This window comes from Giraffa tippelskirchi, chromosome 9 (genome assembly GCF_054371585.1).
Source record: "Giraffa tippelskirchi isolate mGirTip1 chromosome 9, T2T-mGirTip1v1.2.pri, whole genome shotgun sequence".
Classification (NCBI taxonomy): Eukaryota; Metazoa; Chordata; class Mammalia; order Artiodactyla; family Giraffidae; genus Giraffa; species Giraffa tippelskirchi.
In genome coordinates, this window is record NC_137283.1 from 10,115,869 (window position 1) to 10,138,591 (window position 22,723).

Consider the following 22,723-nt stretch of genomic DNA (forward strand, 5'->3'; position numbering starts at 1 on the left):
AATGTTTGGAATCATGGACATTTGAGGCATTTCAAAGGCCACTGTGATGGGTGACTCTCAAGCCGTGGTCAAAGGCAGACAGTGGACCATCCCATTGGAAGGAGATGGTGAACAGGCAGAGAGAAGGTGCAAGGAGTTTGTGATAGTTCAAGTTAGAAGGCAGTTTCATCAAAGAACAAAGAAGGCCAGCTGCCTTTCCCCCAAGATCATACCTGGGGTTCTCGGGGCTGGAAGAGGGCCCTCTCTTCTCGGCCAGGTCTGCAGTCCTCATTGTTACATCGTCCTCTAAGGCCTGACTCTTGGCAGCCACTTCAGCAGGAGCTGGGATTTCAAGCATCTCCTCATCCTGATGGCCAGTGCCGCTACTAGAAGCATCTGTCCTGTGGTCTGGGACAACAGCCTGGGGCTGACTGGACAGGGGCTTGCTCACAGGCTGTAGGAAGGCATCAAGCTTCTGTTCCCGGCAGTCTGTGCGGACCATCTGGTGGGCATATACTCTGTCACCACTTCCGGCAGTGGATGAGGAAGTCACACTCGCTGTGGATATAACTGCTTCCCCAGAGGGGCCAGTAAGACCTGGCAGTAAAGTCTGTGCCAAAAAAGACGACCATGGGAAGATTCAGAATATGAAGTAGGGACATACAAGCCCCAAAATGGAGCAGAAGCTAGAACCAGGTATAATTATCACTACAGAACTACTATAGAAGGAATTCTGACCAAAATTTGAAATACGAAATTAAAAATACACAAATATAGGGACTTTCTTGGTGGTCCAGTGGTTCCCAATGCAGGGGGCTTGGGTTTGATCCCTGGTCAGGGAACTAAGATCCCGCATGCCACACAGCATGGCCAAAAAAGTAATAAAGACAGAAACAGGCTATAAAATCAAAAATTCAGCAAAATCCTTACAACTTAAAAATCAGTTTGATATAAAAATACTCATGTAAAGCTCATATATTTTTGTCCATTTTTTTGTTGCTGTAAGATTTATTGTGGTAAAAGACGCATAACATAACATGTATTTAACCACTTTCATGCGTACAGTCCTGTAACATTAAGGACACTGACAGTGCTGTGCAACCGTCACCTACCTCCATCCTCCCGAGTGGAAACTCTCCCCTGGCTTCTGGCAACCACCTTCCGACTGTCTCTTTTTAAATACACGTATTTCCTACTTCTGTGCGCTGGTAAGGCCTGGAAGCAGTGACCACCCAGTAGCAATGAGGAGCGCCCCCCGCCCCAATCCCAGATTATAGTTTCTAAATGCCGTTCCCCACTAAAATAAAGCAGTTCTTTGGAAAAGTGGCCAATGTCAGGGCACGGACTGGGAAACTATACAGTGAGCCTACAAAAATCCTATCTCATCAGAAACAAGGAAATTATCAAAGATTCAAGCAATTGGGTTAAAAGGACAAGAGCACCAGCCTGAAGTGGCTTCTGCTGGTCAAGGATGGAATAATTTAACTACAACTAATTGAATTATGATGGTTGTTAACAGCTATGACAAAATACTAAAAGAGAAAGAGAGAAAAATGGCGAGGAAGAAAGGAAAGCAGGAAGGAGAGAGATGAGATAGGGAGAAAAACGTCATTAAACGTTACTGGACATTGCTAGGACACCAACCCATTTCCCTGCAAACTGATCAGGAAAGGCAAAGAACTCAGCATTTATCCTTTCTTTCTGGCATAAACTGTATTTCAGGATAACCTAATAACTCTAACAAATGAGTGATAATTATCTGCTACAGAAAAAATTGGTTTATTAATAAAGAAAAAATGATAAAATCAAGAAAATCATAATCTCACAATCCTAATGAAATAACTGGTTCAGGTAATGACCATCAAGGAATGGTGAAACTAACCACTAATGGTGACCTTCACCAGGCTGTCGCAGCTGAGCCCACTGATGAATCATCAGAACGATACTCACTTTCGATGTATTTACTTCATCTGCCTGTGCAATCCACAGGTGGTTTTGGGGAGGCAGAAACTAACAAAACTACTTTGCAGACAGTCACTTTAAAGTCCTGAAAAGTAAAACACCTCGTCCAACATGATGGAGCTGGAACGAACCACAAGCACCACCAGGGTTCCTGATTTTCACACCAAACGGCAGCCCAGCAAATCAGAGCTGCTGCTGTTCTGGCCCCAGGAGCCAAGCGCAAGGCCCAAGCAGGGGAGCAGGAGGAAGGCAACCCAGGGCCAAAAAGTGAGGAGCCAGGGCGACCTGATGTTGGCAGGGCAAGAAGGTGTTCTGAGGACCCCATGGGAACGGAGACACTCTGAGTTTGGAGACCTCCACCCAGAACAGTGCACCGACAGACAGGCGGGTCCTCTGATCCAGAAACCCACCTTCCTTCCAAAGACACACCAGTCAGAACCCATGCAGAGTTATCTCAGGAAATAAAATGGAATCTAACAAATCTGCCTCATGCAGGATAGGACAAGCAGGGAAGTTAAGAGGTTCTTTTCCTGGTAGAGCCACAGACGCCTCCTGAGACTCTGATGAACCCCTTCCTCCAGGCCTCTCCTCCCCTTCCCACCAGCCAACCAAGGACCAGGTGCTAGCATTTCCAGATTTCAACAATTGATCAGTGATCAGAGACATGTCCTCCATCCAGGTTCCCTCCTCACTTTGCCCATATCGCTGTGGGTTTCCATCCGCTTTCCACGCTGCAGCCAGAGAGCTCTTCGTAAAATGCAAACCAGATCCTGTCCATTCCCATCACACTGAAGTCTACACTCCTTACCTTGCTGATAAAACCCCTCAAACCAACCTGAACTCTGCCATGAGCATAGGCCTTCACACATGCCCAGCGTTGCTTAACCCCACCTACGCACGCCCATGCCTGGCCAACCTTTAAAAACTACCGACGCCCAGCCCCACCCCGAGATAGATTTACTGGTTCGGGGAGGGCCCAGGTGATTCCCATCCGGCAGCCAGCATGGAGAACACTGACAGCACGCTAAGCGTTCAGATCCTCAACACCTGTTATCTTGCAGCCCTCCCCCCTACCCGGCGGGGCCTGTATCCTCATCCTCTCCTCTGCCAGAAACGCCCTGTGCACCCCTGTTCCCTTCTGCCCACCTAACTCCTTCTCAGCCTTGGGGGCCCAGGCTCCACCTCCCTTCCTTCAGGTCTCTGAGGCTCAAGTCTGGGACAAGAGCCCCCTCCCCTCCAAGTCTGCTTTTCTCTAATGTGGGATGTGGACTCCAGACCGTGGGTGCCTCAGTGAAGGGAGGAATCGGACTCTGCTGCAACCCCAGCACCCAGCTGCCCATCAGGGGGCTTCTGTAGGTATCTGGGGAGGGGGTAGCAAAGGGCACTAAGGCTGAGTCAGCAACAACGGATGAAAACCACCTGACAGTTATGGAGCCCTTCCATACCAGCACCCGCTCTGAGGGCTCACGCACACCCCACCCTCGGCCCCAACAACCTGCAGGTGTGCAGGTCCCAGGGCAGGTGAGGCTGCCCCAAGGGCACGCTGCTCACTGCTGGAGCCCACACCATCCCCCACCTAGGCTCTTTGCAGGTAACCATGAATGCCCTCGGGGAAGCACTCATCTGCTTGGCCATTTTGAAAGTTTTCAGAGAAGCAGGGTTCACAGAAGCCCACTTCCTGCTTGCAGGACCCAGTATGATTTAAGGGGGGAAAAGGCTCCATTTCTCTAGTTGCACTGTCTGCTGTGCTTCTGATGAACCCACCCTCACTACTCTGGGCAGTCATCTCAGAACTGCAACCAGACACTGGAGATGGTACTATCACCTGCTTATTATACAGATGGGAAAACTGAGGCCCCAGAGAAGGGGAGGAGTTTATAATCAATGCTCTTAGAATCTGGATAATTGTAGTAAGTTGAATGGTGCCTGGTCCCGGACCAGACATTTTCCACTTGTTGTTCACCAACCACTTATAACTGTCCTTAGATGTGGGGGTGACCAGCTCCATCTTTACTGAGGGAGATGTGGCGGTCACGGAAAGTCAGTCACACGGCGGTAACAAGGCATGACTAAAGGCCCTGCCCCTGCCCTCTGCCCCAGGTATGAGGGTCAGCCTCCTCTGAACAGCTCCAGTGGGGAATGCAGGGGAGAGGTGCCCCACTGTTTCAGACAGCCCCGTTTCCTAGGAAGGTGGTCTAAGGCCCCCAGAAAGAGGCAGAGAGAGAACTCGGGGCTTACGACTCCAGGCTCAGGGATAACACCACGAACCTTCAAAGTTGGGTTCAAGAAAGGTGCTGAAAGAAAACTATCAAAGTGGGACTTCCCTGGTGGTCCCGTGGTTAAGACACTGAGTTTCCACTGCAGGGGGCATGGATTTGATCCCTGGTCAGGGAACTAAGATCCTGCATGCTGTAGGTCATGGCCAAAGGAAAAAAAGAAAATTATCAAAGTAAGTAGAAAGTCCTATAAAGCAACAGTGAAATATCTGGGCTCTTCTGTGTGACAGGACACATTTACGGTGGCAAAGGCACTGGAGAAAGAGCTGGGTGAGGTGTCCTCACCTGGGTGAAGTACGTCCTGGAGGCGTTGGAGCCCAGGAGCCTGCTCTCAATGTGCTGCTGCACCCGCTCCAGGATGCTATCCTCGTGCAGGAAGTGAACTTCGTGCTTCGTGGGGTGCACGTTGACGTCCACATTCTGGGGGCTGATTTCTAGACTGGCAGGAAAAAGGAGAAGAGTGACATCACACAGTGAGAAACGCGGGGAAAATTCACTCACAGTGCATGCGGTGGGCAGGAGACTTGGGGAGGCCAAATGATGCACTGGTTAAGACTTGAAGGTCAAATCCGAGTGACCACGGTTCAAATGCTGACTCTGCTACTTGAAAGCTGAGTAGCTGCGGGTAGGTTACGGCATCTTTCTATCCCTCGATTTCCACGCCTGTGAACTGGACCTAATACACGCTGGGGATTAAATTCATGTAAAGCACTTCACATGCACCTGGCACATTTATTATCCATCAGCTGTTATTACCATCACTCCAGAGCTAGTGGAATTTCTCATTCCATAACTCACAGCCAAGGCATTTAACAATTCGCTGACCAGCAACCTATTAATATGCCTTTTGTTACCCAAACTCTTTAGACCCGAGTGTTTCAATATTCATGTACATAACAACTCATCAATGACAGGTGTCAGTCAGTTTCAGCAAAAATTCCCCAGTCAATAATCTATTAATTTCTTAGGACTGTTTCTCCCATATGTAACCATGAACCTGTCCCTACTTACCGTTCAGTATTATGTGGATAAAAAATAATATATGTGAGAGAACTTTCTAACATTAAAATGTTGCACAAAAGTCAGTTTAGAGGCCGTGCCATCAACTTACTGCCTCAGGTCAAAGCCTGATAACTCTGATAACGGAGCGTGGCAGTGTGAAGTGTTGTCGGTAGAGGGTGCTGGACAGACCTGTAGGAGAAAAGGGTTTCTCTGCCAGGTTAAGGCAGGTTCCTCCTGGTGCAGGGGCAAGGTGAGGTTCACTTTTGTTTCACCAACACACTGCCTGGCACAAGGGAGGCTCTCGGTGGGATTCTACAGCAGAAGTGAATAAATAAAGGAAAACTGTGCCTTTTACCTGTGAAAAGGGACAGAACACTCGGCGCCAGTGGGATATGGGGTTCAGTCTCACTGGGCTAATGAACAAGTCCAGGGCTTTCAGAGAGGACAGCTGGACAGAATTTCTCTTCCCCACGAGTCCTGGGTGAAGAATTCGGTGCTGCCTTACCTGAGGTACAGGAACGGGTGTGTGCTTTTGGGCAAATACGCCGCATACACCATTTCTATGGCTTTTCTTAAGGAAGCTGACTCTACCAGACGATCTAGAAAATAAAAGGCAATTAGCTCCTATCTGTCTTAAAGGGTGAGGTGACAGGTGCACACCAATGCCATGCCATGCCATCGGCTCAGGAAGAACACGGCCGGGGTGACACCCACATCCGTCCCCCTTTACCATCATGACCTCCCAGCATCTCACCGGGGCAGCAGGAACAGCCAATTCTGCCTCCCTGCTCCCTTCCTCACCCCTCGCCGGCAGCCCAGGCAGACCACGTACCCCTGCTCAGAACTTCATTCTGCAAATATACACTCTGGGCTACAAGCAGGGAAACAAACGCTGGTGAATAAAACTAGTTCCAGCTCCCCGGGGTAAGGACCACTACTGGAGCCTGGAGCCAGAGCCGGTGTGCTGAGTGGTGGGGGAGGGAGCAGCTATACCGGCTCAGGGAGCTCCAACACTGGGGTAGCTGGACAGAGACTTAAGGGTAAGTGCATTTTCCAGGCATTTCAGGGGGTACAAATCTCTGACTGCGTGCTGAGAGTAATTCAGGAGATGAGGTAGGCTTGAGAGAGTAGAAAAGGATAAAAGCTGGAGAGAGAAGACTAAAATCAGGGAAGATCTATTTTCAAACAACGGCTCTCTTTTCTCCCCAGACTCTTGACCTGTTGATGATCTACTGTCCGGCGCTGGTGGAGCGGAGGATATGTCACATCTTTTTATTTCCAATGAAAGAGAGGCAGTGATCTTATGAGCGAGGAGACTATTATTCTGAGTGCTCACTAAGTCACCCACAGCTGCCTCGGTGATCGCTGTGCTGCATAACCTAACAAAAGGGGCCCTCTGCTGAGGTTTCTGAACTTGAGACGCGCTGGAGGAGGGTTCTTTGTCCCTGCCGCCCGAGGGAGCCTGCCCAGTGTGTAGATAAGTGAACAACACACGTAAGAGTCTGACCTGACTTCTAAAAAGTCTATAAATAATAAATGCTGGAGAGGGTGTGGGAAAAGGGAACCCTCCTCCACTGTTGGCAGAAATGTAAACTGGTACAGCCACTACAGAGAACAGTACAGAGGTTCCTTACAACACTAAAAATAGTTACCATATAATTCAACATTTGGAGAAAATGAAAACTCCAATTCAAAAAGGTACAAATGCACCCCAAAATGCACAGCTGCAAAGACAGGGAAGCAACCCGAATGTCCATGAACAGAAGCGTGGACAAGGAAGACGTGGTGTGTATTTTTGTAAGCATTTATGTGTGTGTGTATATATATACATATCACAGTGGGAATATTAGCCATAAAAAAGAATGAAATATTGCTGTTTTCAGCAATATGGTAAGTGAAATAAGTCAAAGACAAATTATTGTATCACTTTTATGTAGAATGTAAAAAATACTACAAATGAACTTATTTACAAAACAGAAACAGACTCACAGACATAGAAAACAAACTCATGGATACCAGTGGAGAAAGGGGGAAGAGGGATAAATTAGGAGTGTGGGATTAACCAATACACACCACCATATGTTAAACAGACAACAAAGATTTACTGTATAGCACAGGGAGCTATATTCAATCTTTTGCAATAACCTATAATGGAAAAGAACCTGAAAATATATACATAAGTGTATAACTGACTCACTTTGCTGTATACCTAAAACTAATACAATATTGTAAATCAACTATATTTCAACTAAAAAAAGGAAAAAACACTGCCTGCACCTAAAATACCCCCTCCCTGTGCCCTGCTGTGCAATTTCCGACAGTGGGCCTTGATGTAAGAGGAGAACAAAGGTCTGCCCCGGGGCCTGCTGGTAAGGCTCCGAGGCCAGCAGGGAGGAGGCTGGACTGGCTCAGAGGGGCTGGGATGCCCTCTCCTGGGCATCCTCTCAGAGGCAAGAACCAGACTCCGCAACTGTCAGCCAACACTGAGCACGTGTGAGAGGACCGAGGAGACTCAGGGCAGAAACTGTAACTACTTCCTAATTAAACCACATTTCTGCACAAGGTTCCCTGGGTGTAATCAAACCTGCGGATAAGAAATTCCTCCATGGCCCCTTAAAGTTCCCTGTGGAGAGATTTCTCCACATCGCTCTTTCTCACTTACGGTTGATGAAGAGTAAGAAGATGCACTTCTTTACTGAATAGTTTGCATTGGATATGTAGCCATTCATTTTGAAGGCAAGGGTTTTATCCTCACATCCAACTTCTATCAATTCTCTGGTTGGAAAAAAGAGAAATTTTGAGGCTTTTCAAAAAACTGGAAAATTCAAACACTCTAAAGAATCAGAGCTGGAAAAATCAGGGCTCCTTCCCATAAACTGACTCTGCCAAATGTGGATCCCAGAGACGTGGTTCATTAAGATCCTCCAGGCCCACCCATCCATCCGTCTATCCAGCCTCTCACCTAGCCATCCATTCACCCACCTAGCTATTATTTTCAAGCATTTATGATATGTCAATTGTCACTGTCACTGTTGGGACATGGCAAGTCAAGTTCTGAGATATTATTTTACTGAAACTTTTATGTATCTTAGTAACTCAGTCCCAAAGATGAGATTCCAAAGAAATCATCTCTGCTGAAAATCTCTTACTTTGCTGATGGGGAACATCACAGGCTCCTGTGTGGTGCCCCCCAGAGTGTGTTTATGGGGAGTAGGGGCACCTATTAAGATGAAACAAGGTCCCCCCATGAGCCACACTCATATCTGCCTGAGGGCCTCTCAAGTGCTAGTCCCTCCAGCTGGAAAATTTCCTCTGATGGTCTGGCTTCCCAGGTAGCGCTAGTGGTAAAGAACCTGCCTGCCAAAGAAGGACACGTAAGAGACACTGGTTCAATCCCTGGGTCAGGAAGATCCTCTGGAGTAGGAACGGCAACCCACTGCAGTATTCTTGCCTGGAGAATCCTGTGGACAGAGGACCCTAGAGGGCTACAGTCCATGGGCTCGCACAGGGTCGGACACGACTGAAGCGACTTGGCACACACACGGGCCAGTTAATTCCTCCTTACCCACCGTATCTAGGGATCTCCTCCTCAAAGAGCCATGAACAATCCCTCTCCCTGACCTCAGGAGACGCCCCACCTTACACTTTTCCTTTAAGCCAGCGAGCACAGTCACTAATGAAGGGAATAATTATTTCCCGTGTCTTTCCAATTAGAGGATGAGTCGTCTGAGGGCAAGAATCCTTCCTGCTTTATTCCCTCCTCCGCATCTCTACCCCACAGCATAGTCGCCAGCAAGGAGCAGAAGCTCCTTACACACTTGCTGGAAGGATGGCTGACACTCCACAGGCAGCAGAGCACAGCTTCCCATGCTTCCCCAAACAGCTAACCAGCAGGCCCTCTCTCCCCAAAAAGGGGCTGGTTTTCTGGAAACCTGTTTTGGGAGCTGCTCCTCCATGGGATTTTCAATCTCTTACACTCTCTAAGAGTTTCATAACAACTAACTCTGAATCTTAGAATCTGGCCAAGGAGCTCTTAAAAGTTTCACTGGGTCTTAAAATTTGGTCAACAGAACTCTCTGTTTGCTCTGGGGGCACAACTGGAAAAATAATCCTTTAACACTTGATTAGTAACAAAAGGGTAATTAAAAGCAAATTGACTGTTCTCTAGTTAGGAACCTGGGTTTGTTCAGAGTGAGTAATTTGTCCTTTGCAGTAGAAAACTGAGTTCTGGGACGACTGCTCCTGCTTTTAAGATTGTTGAAAAAGGTGAAGTCAGGGGCTGTCTCATTCATCTGTGTACCTGCAGCTTCGGGGGCCTGCCTGCCATACAGGAGGCGCTTAGTATTTCCCCCTCAGATTATGACGCAGACACTTGGGGCTTTGCAAAGCCCTGAGATTAAGCTACGGATATGGATTGGAAACAGCGGCTTTCACCCATCGAGGGGACTGCCGTGAGGAATCTAGAATACAAGCAGTTTTCCCACTGAGGCTTTGACCATGAGGATCTGGTGACACGATCCTGCTTGCCGCCAGACAGGGAAGTCTTCAAGGGCAGAAACATTTCACTCGTCTTTGTATCTTTAACTTCTGGCACAAAGCCCAGAGTATGGGAGGCAATTAATAAATGTTGAGTGGTAATAAATGCAATCCAAGTGACAATTATGAAAATACAAGGACAAGCGGGAACAATGGAGAATAGAATTCTTCTACACCAGAGATGTTCTGAAGACAGAGACCTAGAGAGAACATACAGTTTGCAGCCAGACCATCAAGGAGATGACGTGCACCCAAGAAGCACTGATTATCCGAAATAATCTGAAGCACGACAACAAGCCTGAAGCATAAAAACAAGCCTGTACTTGGTTAAAGAAAAGTCTTAAGGCAAGTGTAAACAGATTCCTAAATAATGTGACAGAACACAGAAGATTTTAAAAAATGCACGTTATCAGCATACCGGCTAACAGCATTTCCAAAGATGGAACGAATGTTGTCCACGGTGGTGGCATTTGGCAGTGTCCTGACGTCGGCTACTGTTTCACCTTGCTGATAAAAAGAACAGGCCTGACTGAAATACCATAACCTTGTCTCCACAGCCAACTACTAAAAAAAAAAACCCTTCTTCTTTTATAATACATAACCATCCCTTATAAATTAAGCACTTACTTTTTTAACTGAGAAACCAATGCCTGAATTGTGTATTGCATACCTGGCAGAGAAAAAACGAAATAGTAAAAAAGAGAAGCCAAATACACCATATGAGAAAGAGCCCCCTTGTAGTTACATCAGTGGAGTTAACTGATCCAAACAAAGATACATACAAACAAAAATATCTTCAAATATCATATTTTGCCCACATGAAAATAAACCAGCAGAGACTGCATGAAGACCGCATTGCTAAATGTGGCAGAAACGAACAAAAAACAGGTTAACCTTTTGCTTCCATGCATTGCTGACTAGACTTGAGGGTATTTCAATACAATCTCCTCCTTGCCTAGTTCATTTTCACAAACTCAAAAGATCTGAGTGGCCTCAAAGACTTCTTGAGAATGTAGCCTGAACACCCCCTGCACTGTTCTTCTCTCTCAGAGACCCTAACACAGCCCCCTCTTCACCCACATCTTCCTCCCCACAAGGTCCTGCTCCAGGATCTTCTAGTCTTTTCTCCATTGGCTACCATTTACTCCTCCTCCATCCATGGACCCCAGGAACTGAAGGACTGTGCCTAGCAAAATGCACTTACTCAGTAACAGCTCACTTACCGCAGCTAGAACCAACAGTCAGCCAGAATGCCTCTATTTCCAGGAGCTAATTAACATTCTGATACTGATTCATATGACTCCAGGGGAAAAAGCAAAGAAACTTGATGTGTAAGTCCATTCGACTTTATTAATAAAGTGGATTTTATCTCATAAAGTCCATTCCACTTGATTAGAGGCAAATGTTTTACTGATTTTAGATTCTGTAGCAATGCTGAGAAATAGTTAACACACCTCTGTTGCAACTCAAGGACTCGCAGGCTCAAAGAGCCATGCTGGGGCCAACGTACTGGCAGGTTAAGTCAATCCTGGACATGATGCTGTTTTCACCTGCCCTGGGTCCCTTCTCCGTTAACAGCCCCTACTCTTTCCTTTGGGACACCACCTCTCCCCCTTCTACTTGTATATCCTTTCTCAGGATGCCAATCGAGAAATCATCTCCCCACAGATGTGGGCACATGACGTGGGGACCCAGGCTACACCAATCAGATGCACTCTCCCAGGAGACACTCTTGAGCAGACTCAGGAGGGGAATGAAGAGAGTTGGGGTGCAGACACTACATTAAACCCTTGAAGCCAACTTGCTTCTTGACCTCTTCAAGAAGCAGCTGTCCACACGTTCTTCTACTTGCTGAGTCACTCCTAGCCTTTCAATGAATTTTGCCTGCCACCAAAGACCCTTCACAGATACAGCGAACAATTGCTCTCTCCTGGGGACATGACAGAAAACCCAGAATTAGTTTTCTCTTCCTTGCCTATAGATTTTCACAAACTCAAAAGATCTGAGCTGTCTTAAACACATCTTAAGAATGTAGCCTGAACACCTCCTGCACTGTTATTCTCTTTCAGAGAGAGAGAGAGAGAGAGAGAATAACCTTGACCTGACCTTTGACCAGAAACAATTTATGGGCTGGTATTGCTGCTTACCATTTAGCTCTGCAACTCTTCTCCGTTTCTAAGCACCAGAACACATTTCTCTGGTGACAGAATGATTCAGAGACCCATGCCCAGACTGTGGACTGTACCTGCCGACAACTTCCAAAATTTTTCCATACTCTTCGCTTGGGTTTTTTAAAGCTTTCCTCCTCGTGGATATGTTGTAAAAAAGGTCCTCCACCTGAACAGAAGGTTGATGTTTCTTGTAAATTCACAGAAGTATGTGGAAGTACAGCATGGTTTTAAGGCAGAGAATCCAACTATGTTTACCACCAGCACAGTTCTAAGTGTCAGAAGACAGGGCAGGAGATGGGGCTGCCTTAACAAAAGAAAGCAAGTGTATTTTCCTGCCTCCCACTTAACTCACTGACTTCTCAGATAGGCACTGGGGTCCACCTCCATGTCAGGCTCTTTGCCTTGTGCTGAGAATAAGACAACAAATAAAATATACAGTCCTGCCCAAAATAGCACAGGATTTAGTGGGGCAAAGATGAACTTATAAACCGTTGTGACACCACACGGCATGAAACTTTTGCAAACTAGAAATAATTATTAGATCTTTTGGGGGTTCTTGGAAATCGCACTGTGGTCCCAGGTACAAGATCCCGCTTAACATGAGATGCAAAGTACACGTTCATTTCTTCATTGCTGCGCCCCCAACCTGCCTCATCAAGCCCAAGGCTTGGAGCCTTCAAGCAGATGTGCTCTGGCTGGGGCTGGGGGTGTAGGGGTGGGATGTGTAATGTGATAGCAGGGTGATTTATGGGATCCTGGAAGAGAAATACACCAAACGTGGCAACACAGAAATAAGGCAGCTTAACAGCCTTTCTTCTGATTAATGACACAACTGTGTTACTCAAGTGCCCTTTGGATGAGTGGTCAGATATTCCTTGTGCCATCCTTCTTTGATAGAGGAGCAAAGTAAGATGATGGCCATTAAATGACTTGCCTCTGGACACACTGCCGCTGAGTGGCAAGGTTAGGACTCTGGACTTGTCTTCTGGAGTCAAGTTTAAGGTTCTTTCAATGGCAGCTACCCTGCCACCAATTTCTGCCATCTCAATAGAAGAATCTCCCAGTCTCTTAAAAAAAAGGAGGCGATGGGCAGGTTGCCATGTCACAAAAATCAATCATTTCTCTTTCTTACAGGGTGATATCTTGAGGCTTCTATTAACTGGTAAATATTCATTATATCAATCCTTTGAGAACTCAGAGACAATTTTGCCTTTTATTTCAGTATTTATACAATGCTCTTTCTCAACAATGTAGCCTCCTGTGTACCATTCTTACCGTGATCTGGGTCCCTTGGTTGCCTGCACAGGGTTTAGGAGGCGCTTTCAGCTTTCCATCTGAGTAATGAGCTCTATTGGAAAAGATAAGAGATACTGAGAGATAACAGAGAATAGATACTTCTCCAAAGAGTACAAAAGTTAAGTTACACCAACAATGGATTAAAATATAGCCATGTTATATGTTGTCTGAGTTACCAGCTTCCTCCCTTTTTCTACTTCCATAACCACGCTAAATGGGTACCAAAGAAGGGGAAAAATCTCTATTTTTTTGTTTGTTTACCAACTACTGCATTTTTAGTTTCTGAGTTCTGGGCTACAAACAAAAGTTCTGACACTGCCTAAGATGACAGTAACATTTTGTCAATAATTCTGCAATCATTTATTGAAGGGCTATCATGTATCAGGCCTGTAAATGCCCTGAAATAGAGACAGGCCTTGGGAGGTTCTTCATTTAGTGAGGGGACAGATTGTTCCCTGAAGTGTGGAACAAGGTGCCAAGTGGTCCAGAGAAGGAAAACATTGAACCTGGGATGGAGTGGGAGGAAGTGTCGCAGAAGAGATGACACCTCACCTGGGCCCTAGCCTGGTATCTTCTCAAGTGGAGAGAGCAGGGAAGTCCATCCAGGAAGGGAAAAGATAGACAAAAGCACAGAAGCTTTAGAATACGGAGCAGCGCGGCTGTGGGGAGAGGCTGGGAAGATGGACTAAGCACCTGGGGAGGGGGCGAGCTGCTTTGCTGAAGACTCTGGATTTCATCCTGCCACGCAGGGGGAGCTATGAGAGGTCCCAAGTAGGGGCGTAACACTCCAGAGGCAAAGAAATGCAGCCTGTGCCCCAGGCTATTTCAGAAGACATTCACCCACAAGCACCTCCCGTTTGTGAGAAGAGATTCTAATCCTATCAGCCCAGCCAGGTCCTAGGGCTGTTACAATTTGCATCTAGTCAACCCCCTTCAGCACCAAGTGCTGCAGACTGAAATGCTCCATCATCCGCGATGGCACACCCTCATCTGTGGAAGAGGGCTGAAAAACAGACAGAACTGCCCTCTGTTGAAGCTGTTTTCTATATAAGCTAACCATCTGTATGATAAGAAAAAGATTCTCCTTTTTGGCAGGAATTAGATATGAATACCCATCTTTCACTAGTAATGGCCAATGGTTATGAGAGCAAAGGTATGGTTTTGATTCCTTGAATCCCCTTCCTGTTCTGTGCTGGCACAAGAGACAGCCAGTGGGAAGGAATCCACAGATGCACGCACGTGTGGCCGGGGATCAGAGGCAGCTAAGGAGTCACAATCCTCTGGCATCCCAGCCACAGCCGTGTCATCAGGCCAAAGCCATACTCTGCTGAAGGGCCAAGGGGCAGAATGACATCACAGCTCCCACTGACTCAGCCCTCCTCGGTGTTAACAGACACGGTGCCAGGCACTTGCAATCTGTTACAGCGGACCTTTCACAAGTTCATGAAGGAAGATTATTACTTACAACCACCCCTTTGGATTATCAACTAATCCAAAGGGAGGAAAGAAAATGTACCCAAGATCTAGGCAAAAAAAGATAACATTCGTGTTTAGACAGGATTACTTTGAGCTGCAGGCCAAAAGCATGTTTGAGGATGAATCTAGACGCTAAGCAGAGGACAGCACTATACCTGTACGCACACTTCCCGTCAGCTGTTTTGGTTGTAATGGTGACGTGAGCCACATGGCTAATGCTGGCCAAAGCCTAAGGAAGGAAAGGACATGGAGTGAAAGAAAAGCCCACCCTTGGGTCACCCCCATCTCGCACTAAGGGAGAAGTTACCTAAATTGCCTCTTCTGTTTTGTATTAACAAATGGTAACAATGAGCACTCTGCTCACTCATTTGATGACATGTTAAAAAAAAAAAGGAAGCTATCAAATTGAATCTGCAGCATAATTACTAGAACAAGAGGGGAAAAAAAAATATATATATATATATATAAAAATCCAAAAAGAAAACACAACGAAGAATTAATGTTAACAGCAACTGTGTTCAGGTGTAGAGTTATAGGCATATTTAATATTCTCAATGACTTGTCTTCTAACAATTTTAAAGCTTGCCTTCAGAAATGGGATAATGGAATCACTCCAAATTGATAGTGTTGTTAACTGTATTCAAAACTGTTTTCTGTAATCAATTTAATGTTTAGAAATAAAAATTTTAAATTATGCAATTAAGACGAAACAATTTTTTTTAAAAATGACCATTTTTCCCCCTGAAAATCAAGATTGATTCAGTTTGGAACCCGCATCTCCTTTCACAGGACATCACAGCATAAAAAAACACAACCTCAGCACTGTGATACGCGACATCTGAGCAGACAGTAAATACAGTGGTGGCAGCTTCAGTTCATTAACAAGGACCACAGCTCAGGCTCAGAGATTACCAGGTCCTAGCTGGATTTCCCTGGTGGACTGTGATGAGCTAATTTTCACTCAGTTCAGTCTGACTCTTTGCGACCCCAAGGACTATAGCCCACCAGTCTCCTCTGTCCATGGGATTCTCCAGGCAAGAATACTAGAGTGGACTGCCACTCCCTTCCCGAGGATCTTCCTGACCCAGGGATCAAACCCAGGTCTCCTGCATTGCAGGCAGATTCTTTACCATCTGAGCTATAGGGAAGTCCTAACTTTCATTATTAAATATGTAAACGATTTTAAGACTTGATTTTTTTTAATGATTTTGCTATTTTGATAAGGAAGGACATGAAATACATCCAAAACGACAACACTACCCAACACCATGAAGACAGCAAGCCACTGGCAGATGACCCAGCTGCTTCGGGGGCCTTTGTACAGTACTGGGGGAAGGGGATAACGACACAGACTCTGGAGTCAAACTGCCAGGGCTCAGCGCCCCATTCTGCCTCTCGCCAGCTGTGCACTCCAGCCACACTTCTTAAAGGCTGAGTGTCAGTTGCCAATATGTCAAACAGGGTAATAATAATACAACCTACTCTTTCAGAGTTGTCAAGTGTGAAAGGGTTAACACACACACAGGGCTGAGAACCATGGAAGGCACACAGCGAGCCCTCAGTAAATCTTCCCTGTTTAATCACAACCCCAGAGATACCCTACAACTAACTGGGCTAAGGCTACAGAAGGCCCTGGGCTTAGGAACTGACTCGGGAAGTTGCAAAGTCAGAATGAAACTGCTTTGCCAGGGCTGACCTGAGACCTACTTGAAGTCAGGGGAACCTCAAGGTTCACAGTCTGATGCTACTCCTTCCTGGAACAACCTGGGGCTCACTGTGAGCTGGAGGATGCTTGAGACCACCTGGATTTGATCTGAACTGTGGCAATGGGTCACAAAAAGCTACCTTTTAATTAAAACAGGAAAAAAATCAAAGTAAAAATACATTCACGTGATAAAAAGGCCTAAAATGAAAAATAATTGGCTCTATTCCCTTCCCTGTACTCTCATCCCCCCAAATAACTACCCCCAAACAGTTTCTCTGGTACCCCAAAGCCCCCAGAATACAGCCGGAACACTGCCCACCAACACCTGGATTTTAGCACAGTGATACCCATGTCCCCTACCTCCAGAGCCACAAGATAACAAATGTGTGTTGTTTTAAACCACTAAGATTGTGGTCATTTGGGGGAGCAGCAATAGGAAGCTAATACAAGTTACTGGAAATGTATGCATATTTTTACTCACAAACATTATATCTATAAACTTATCCTAAGAAAATTAACTGAACAAAACACACTGTACGTGTGAATGTTCACCAGAGCATTAGGCATGAGAAAAATGGCAAAGAGCATAAACGTTCAACAGGAAACCTTTAAATAGACTATAGTACATATAAGTAACAGAACAGTACACAGCCATTATAATTTACGTAGTCCTACATATACTGAATGATATCTTTATATCCAGAGTGTTATCATAAAAATATAAGCTATTTTAGTCTTTAAAGTCTTTTTATCCATTTTCTATATCATATGTCCCCACGATATGCCATATAATTTCATTTGTAGATATTTCAGAATATAACTTAAAAGATTAGGACTCAAAAAATAAGAACCTCGTGAAACTTTTTGTATCAAAACAAACAGTAATTTCTCAATAAAATCAAATAATCAATCTGAGTTCAATTATCTGTCTCAAAAAAGTTTTAGTTTGTGCAAATCAGGATCCAAGTAAGACCCGCACGCTGGAGCTGGCTCATGTGCCTCTTAAACCCCTAACCTGGGTTCTTGCTCCCCTCTTCACCTTTCTTCCCCTGTGCAGTCTACTTTACAGGAAACACATTTTTTATCACGTGATTTCCCAGTCTCGGCCCCCTGTACCAGGCTCCCTCACTCCCTGTATTTTCGGTATACTGGGACTCAGATCTAAGTATTGCTTAAGATTCGCATTTGATTTTGGACAAGAAAACTTGGTAGGTGGTGCAGTCTTCTTCCATCAAGAGACTTGGGTATCTTTGGAGATACATAATATTAAAAAGCAGAGACATTCCTTTGCCAACAAAGGTCCATCTAATCAAAGCTATGGTTTTCCCAGTTGTCATGTATGGATGTGACAGCTGGACCATAGAGAAGACTGAGTACCGAAGAACTGATGCTTTTCAACTGTGGTGTTGGAGAAGACTCTTGAGAGTCCCTTGGACTGCAAGGAGATCAAACCAGTCCATCCTAAAGGAGATCAGTCATGAATATTCATTGGAGGGACTGACGCTGAGGCTGAAGCTCCAGCTCCAATACTCTGGCCACCTGATGTGAAGAGCTGACTCATAAGAAAAGACACTGGTGCTGAGAAAGACTGAAGGCAGGAAGAGAAGGGGAAGAAAGGATGAGATGGTTGGATGGCATCACCGACTGGATGGACATGAGTCTGAGCAAACTCCGGGAGTTGGTGATGGACAGAGAAGCCTGGCATGCTGCAGTCCATGGGGTCACAAAGAATCAGACGTGACTGAGCAACTGAACTCAACTGAACAAGTAAAAAGCATGATATCTTACTGGCCTGTTGAGAAACACAGGCTGACAAATGGCAGAAATGTTATCACAGGAGGATATTTACACTCTGCTTTGATCCTCAGCTTACCTCACCCCGAAAGCCATAGGTAGAAATATGAGCTAAATCCTCAAAGGACTGCAGTTTACTCGTGGTGAACCTCTCACACACAATCTCAAGATCTTCTTTCTACAAGGTGCAAAGAAACAAGTAAATAATTACGTTACTCGTTTTTCCCAATCTTCCTGAATTTCCCTTTTCTTGACTGACTCCAGGAAGAAAATGCTCTTGGGAGAAGAGTTCTAAATCAGCAGGAGGCTCCCCTCTGGGCATCCAGAATTCCACGAGGCCGTGGCACTCCCTCTCAGCTCCCCCCGACAGCGGATAATCCACAATTCCGTCCCTAGACCTCTGCTCTGTCTACACTCATTCTCTTGATGATCTCATGCAGGCTCACAGATTGTACAAAAATTATTATTTGGAAACTCCTTTATTAAAAATTTAGATATTATTTAATTGCACTAAAAAAAAATAACAAAATTTACCACTTTAACCCTCTCTAGGTGTAGGAAGTACATTCACGATATTGTGCAACCATCACCAACTTTCATGTCCAGAACTCTGAAATCTTCCCAAACAGAAACTGTACCCATTAAACAAAAGCTCTCCATTTCTCCCTCCCCCAAGCCCCTGGGAACCACCATTCTACTTTCTGATTCTAAAGATTTAACTACACTAGGTACGCCATGTAAGTGGAAACAAACAGTATTTGTCCTTTTGTGACTGGCTAATTCCACTTACCATCCTGTCTTTAGGGTTTATCCATGTAGTAGCGTTTGTCAAAAATTCACTCCTTTCTAAGGATGAATAACATTCCATTGTATGTATTTATTATATATTGTTTATCCACTTATCTGTTGCCTCCACCTTTGGAATATCATGAATATGTTGCTATGAACATGAGTGTACAAATCTCTTTAAGACCTTGTTTTCAGCTCTTTTGGGTATAAGCCCAGAAGTGGAATTGCTGGATCATATGGCAATTGTTTCATTTTCTTCCATAGTGGCTGCACTATTTCATACTCCCACCAGCAATGTACAAGGGCTCCAATGTCTCAACATCCTTGCCAATATTTCCGTTTTGAGACATCAAAGGTTTAATGGATGAGGGAGCTTACACATCTGAAGAAAGGCCCTGGAGTGACATCCCACTGTCTGAAGCACATGGCAGACAGGATATGGTGATAATCTTTTTATTAATTAATTAATTAATTAAAACAACCATTCTAATTGATGTCCAGTGGGATCTCACTGAAGTTTTTATTTCTATTTCCCTAATGACTAATCACGTCAAGTGTCTCTTCATGTGAGTCTCATGGCTTTTAATACCATTAAATGCAATACACCAAATTTTTATCTTCAGCCCAAACTTCTATTTGCACTCCAAACTCACACATGGATCCAACTAACAGGCATCTTAATTTTAACACACCCCCAAATGAATTTCTGATCTTCCCAAATCAGCCTGCTGCATAGCCTTCCCATCAGTAAATCGCAGCTTCTCTTTCTATCTGCACAGGCCAAAACCTTGAAGTCATTCTTGACTCCTCTCTCTCTTACTCCCTACACCAGCAAATTCTGAGAGCTTTGTTCATCATCACCAACAAAGAATCTCACTGCTTCTGTCCTGTCCTGCTACAGTCTATTTTCCACACTGCAGACGGAAGAGTTCTTATAAAACTTGGCAAACCATGTTACCTCTTGGCTCAAAATGCTCTCATCATATTCCTCCTCATCCAGAGTAAAAGCCAGTGATTGTACAACGTCCCGCAAGTTCCTGCATGCTCAGCCTGCTTCTCCTTCAGAACTCATCTCCTGCTACTCTTCCACTCCCCCCACCACCGCATTCTAGACACCCCAAGCTCCTTGCTAGTCCTTAAGCATGTCAGGCAAGCTTCCAATTTGTGGTTTTTGTGTGTATTGTTCTCTCTGCTCAGAACACTCAACCTTTAAACGGCCTCATGACCCGATCCCTGACCTCCTTACTCTCCTGAAAGCTGCTGGTCATGAAATAGGTACTCAATAAATATTTATTGTTGTTGTTGAAGTTCTCAAACAATCCCATCCATTAAAGCCTAAAGTTTCCAGAACAGGGCAAAGTTCCACCACTTCCTGCAGATGCAACCCGAGGAGCACACAAACATCCTGCAGCTCTGAGGTTTTACTCACCCTGATCCCAGTGCCATTGTCTTGAATCTGAATCAACTTCAGGCCTCCCTCTTTAACAACCACTTGAATACTTGTGGATTTTGCATCTAAACTGGCAAATCAAACAAAAAACAGTAATTTATCAGTCTGCAGCTACTCCAATGCACATATTTTAAAACGAATCAAGGCATAAGAACAAATTTCAGACAAATACAAGACTGATAAATGTGTTTTTCTTTTGTCGTAAAGGCTCTGAGACTACAATGTTACCAGCTTACATGCTGAGAGAGAGGGAAAGAAGAGAGGGGCAGAGGGGGCAACCATCACTTCCAATAGGACATTCAGCAACATTTGTGCTCCTCTAGTTCTAAACTAATTCTACCATCTGTTACTCAAACTTGATTCAGCCCCAGGATCCTACATGACCCTTGTAAAATGTCACTAAGGAAAAAATTCTAAAAGTTTTTCTCCACTATTCTCTTTATGAAAATATATGTTGGGAGAAAGAAAAAATGGTGCTGCAGAAAATTAAATACACCTTATTACACCTTCAAAGAATAGCCTACAAGCATAGAGCACCTACCGAGCAAGAGAAAATAAACCAGCCTGGGGCTGCATGAGAAAGAGAAGCTACCTCCTCCTTAGGAAGACAATTATTTATTCAGAAATAAGATAATAAGTTACTTAAATATCAAAGAACTTTCTCAGGAGTCCCTGAATTGAAGTTGCATTTAATCATCTTGCTGCTGCTGCTGCTAAGTCGCTTCTTGACTTCTGCATTAAAAACAGCAGAGCTAGACTCCTTACAAAATTTCTTAGAGAACTGTACGCCAGTGATCTAATATGTGTAGTGTTTCTGAACGGTACCTTAACACACTTAAATTGTTTTGTTAGTTAATTCTAAAATTGGAGAAACAAAAGCCAGCCTTTGCCAACTACATAAGTAAAGTCAAAAGGAGAAACAATGCTCAGGTTCCCTTCTTTCGTCCACCTTCTAATTCTCTTCCTTTCTCCTGGTGGTCCTTTCTGACCCACTGTTCTTTCACTACCCCCATGGTTGTTTATGTTTTCAGAACAATCCCTTTACAAACCTTCCAACTGGAACATTGTTTTTTCCCTTTAACGTATGGACTGTATTAACATCAATGCATCGCTTTTTTAATACTTGGCTGCACCAGGTCTTAGTTTGTAGCACGCAGGATCTTTAGTTGCAGCATGTGGGATCTAGTTCCCTGGCCAGGGATTGAACCCCAGCCCCCTGGATTGGGAGGACGGAATCTTGGCCACTGGACCACCTGGGAAGTCCCACATCAATGCATTTCAACACAATGGATCCGGCACATTTAGGTATACTATGAGCCTCTGTCCTTTTTTGGAGTTTACAGTTTACACCTAACCTTCTTTCCACGTTTTTAACCTCTTCCTTCCACAATGGTTGTGTGACAGTTCTAAACTTCAGAATCCCCGGACTACCCCCGAGAAATAAGGGACCTTCGAAGCGACTCCACAAAAAGGGTAGGAAAATCCCAGGTGGGGACTAGCCTGGAAATAGGAAAATCACAAATTAAACCCCAAGTTCACTGTCCTCTCCTAAAATCCTAGCAATTAATGTTGACTATAACTCTAAGTGAATTGTACTGTAGAATGTAGATGGATGACTTCTGGAATAAGCAAGAAACTGATAACCCATGGTACCCTCTGAAGGAAGAAGGGAATTTAATTATAAAACTTTTAGACATTTAAAAACTTGCACCTTCTGCATATACCGTTTTTAAAGGGTTTCTTAGTTAATAGCGTCATTAAAATAACACTGGTTCACTGTCCTCGCTCCCCCAGCAACCCTAAAGTCTCGCGAGAACGCTCGAGGACACGTGAGGGGAGCAGACGGCAGCCTCGGCCTCCGCCGCCGCGACCACACACGCTGGGGTTCGGGGCAAAGAGGCGTGTCCGCGCCATCCACAGCGGCGGTCCGTTATGTAGTGGCCTCGGAAAAAGCCTGGACTCCCTTCGTACCAGTTCTCAATCATTTCCTTGATGGCATTAGCCGGCCGCTGGATAACTTCCCCTGCCGCGATGCGGTTCACCACTGTCTCGTCCAGCCGCCGGATAACCCCAGCTACAAGCGACATTTTGGCGCCAGACGATCCCGGGTCACGGCGTGAAGCTCACTGGAAGTACCTCCAGCCAATCTCCATACAGTTTCTTGCCCACGTCCTTCCCTCAATCCTGTTGACGAAATCCAGCCTAACCCTCGGGCTGTAGCGTCACTTCCGGTCCTGGAAGCTACTGATTGGGCAGCTCTAATGCCCGTGAAGCCCGTGGTTCCGGT

The 22,723-nt window shown here is 45.2% G+C and overlaps 1 protein-coding gene across 18 annotated transcripts in view; it reads right to left on the reverse strand.

The window, feature by feature from the left end:
• Positions 1 to 22,723, reverse strand: part of MLH1 (mutL homolog 1) — a 185,518-nt gene that overhangs the window by 64,762 nt on the left and 98,033 nt on the right. For 5 of the 18 annotated variants that reach the window (XM_081527261.1, XM_081527262.1, XM_081527259.1 and 2 more), the window contains exons 1-12: positions 22,408 to 22,635; positions 20,416 to 20,506; positions 18,277 to 18,375; positions 14,854 to 14,927; positions 13,202 to 13,274; positions 12,001 to 12,092; positions 10,383 to 10,425; positions 10,174 to 10,262; positions 7,882 to 7,994; positions 5,725 to 5,818; positions 4,503 to 4,656; positions 213 to 589 (exon numbers count right to left, since the gene is read on the reverse strand). In XM_081527261.1, the coding sequence (XP_081383387.1) occupies positions 213 to 589; positions 4,503 to 4,656; positions 5,725 to 5,818; positions 7,882 to 7,994; positions 10,174 to 10,262; positions 10,383 to 10,425; positions 12,001 to 12,092; positions 13,202 to 13,274; positions 14,854 to 14,927; positions 18,277 to 18,375; positions 20,416 to 20,506; positions 22,408 to 22,523 (1,415 nt within the window). In that variant the 5' untranslated portion in view covers positions 22,524 to 22,635. Of the gene's footprint in view, positions 1 to 212; positions 590 to 4,502; positions 4,657 to 5,724; positions 5,819 to 7,881; positions 7,995 to 10,173; positions 10,263 to 10,382; positions 10,426 to 12,000; positions 12,093 to 13,201; positions 13,275 to 14,853; positions 14,928 to 18,276; positions 18,376 to 20,415; positions 20,507 to 22,407; positions 22,636 to 22,723 lie in introns of those variants that run through there. The other 13 variants (XM_081527275.1, XM_081527273.1, XM_081527274.1 and 10 more) reach the window with 10 other exon arrangements.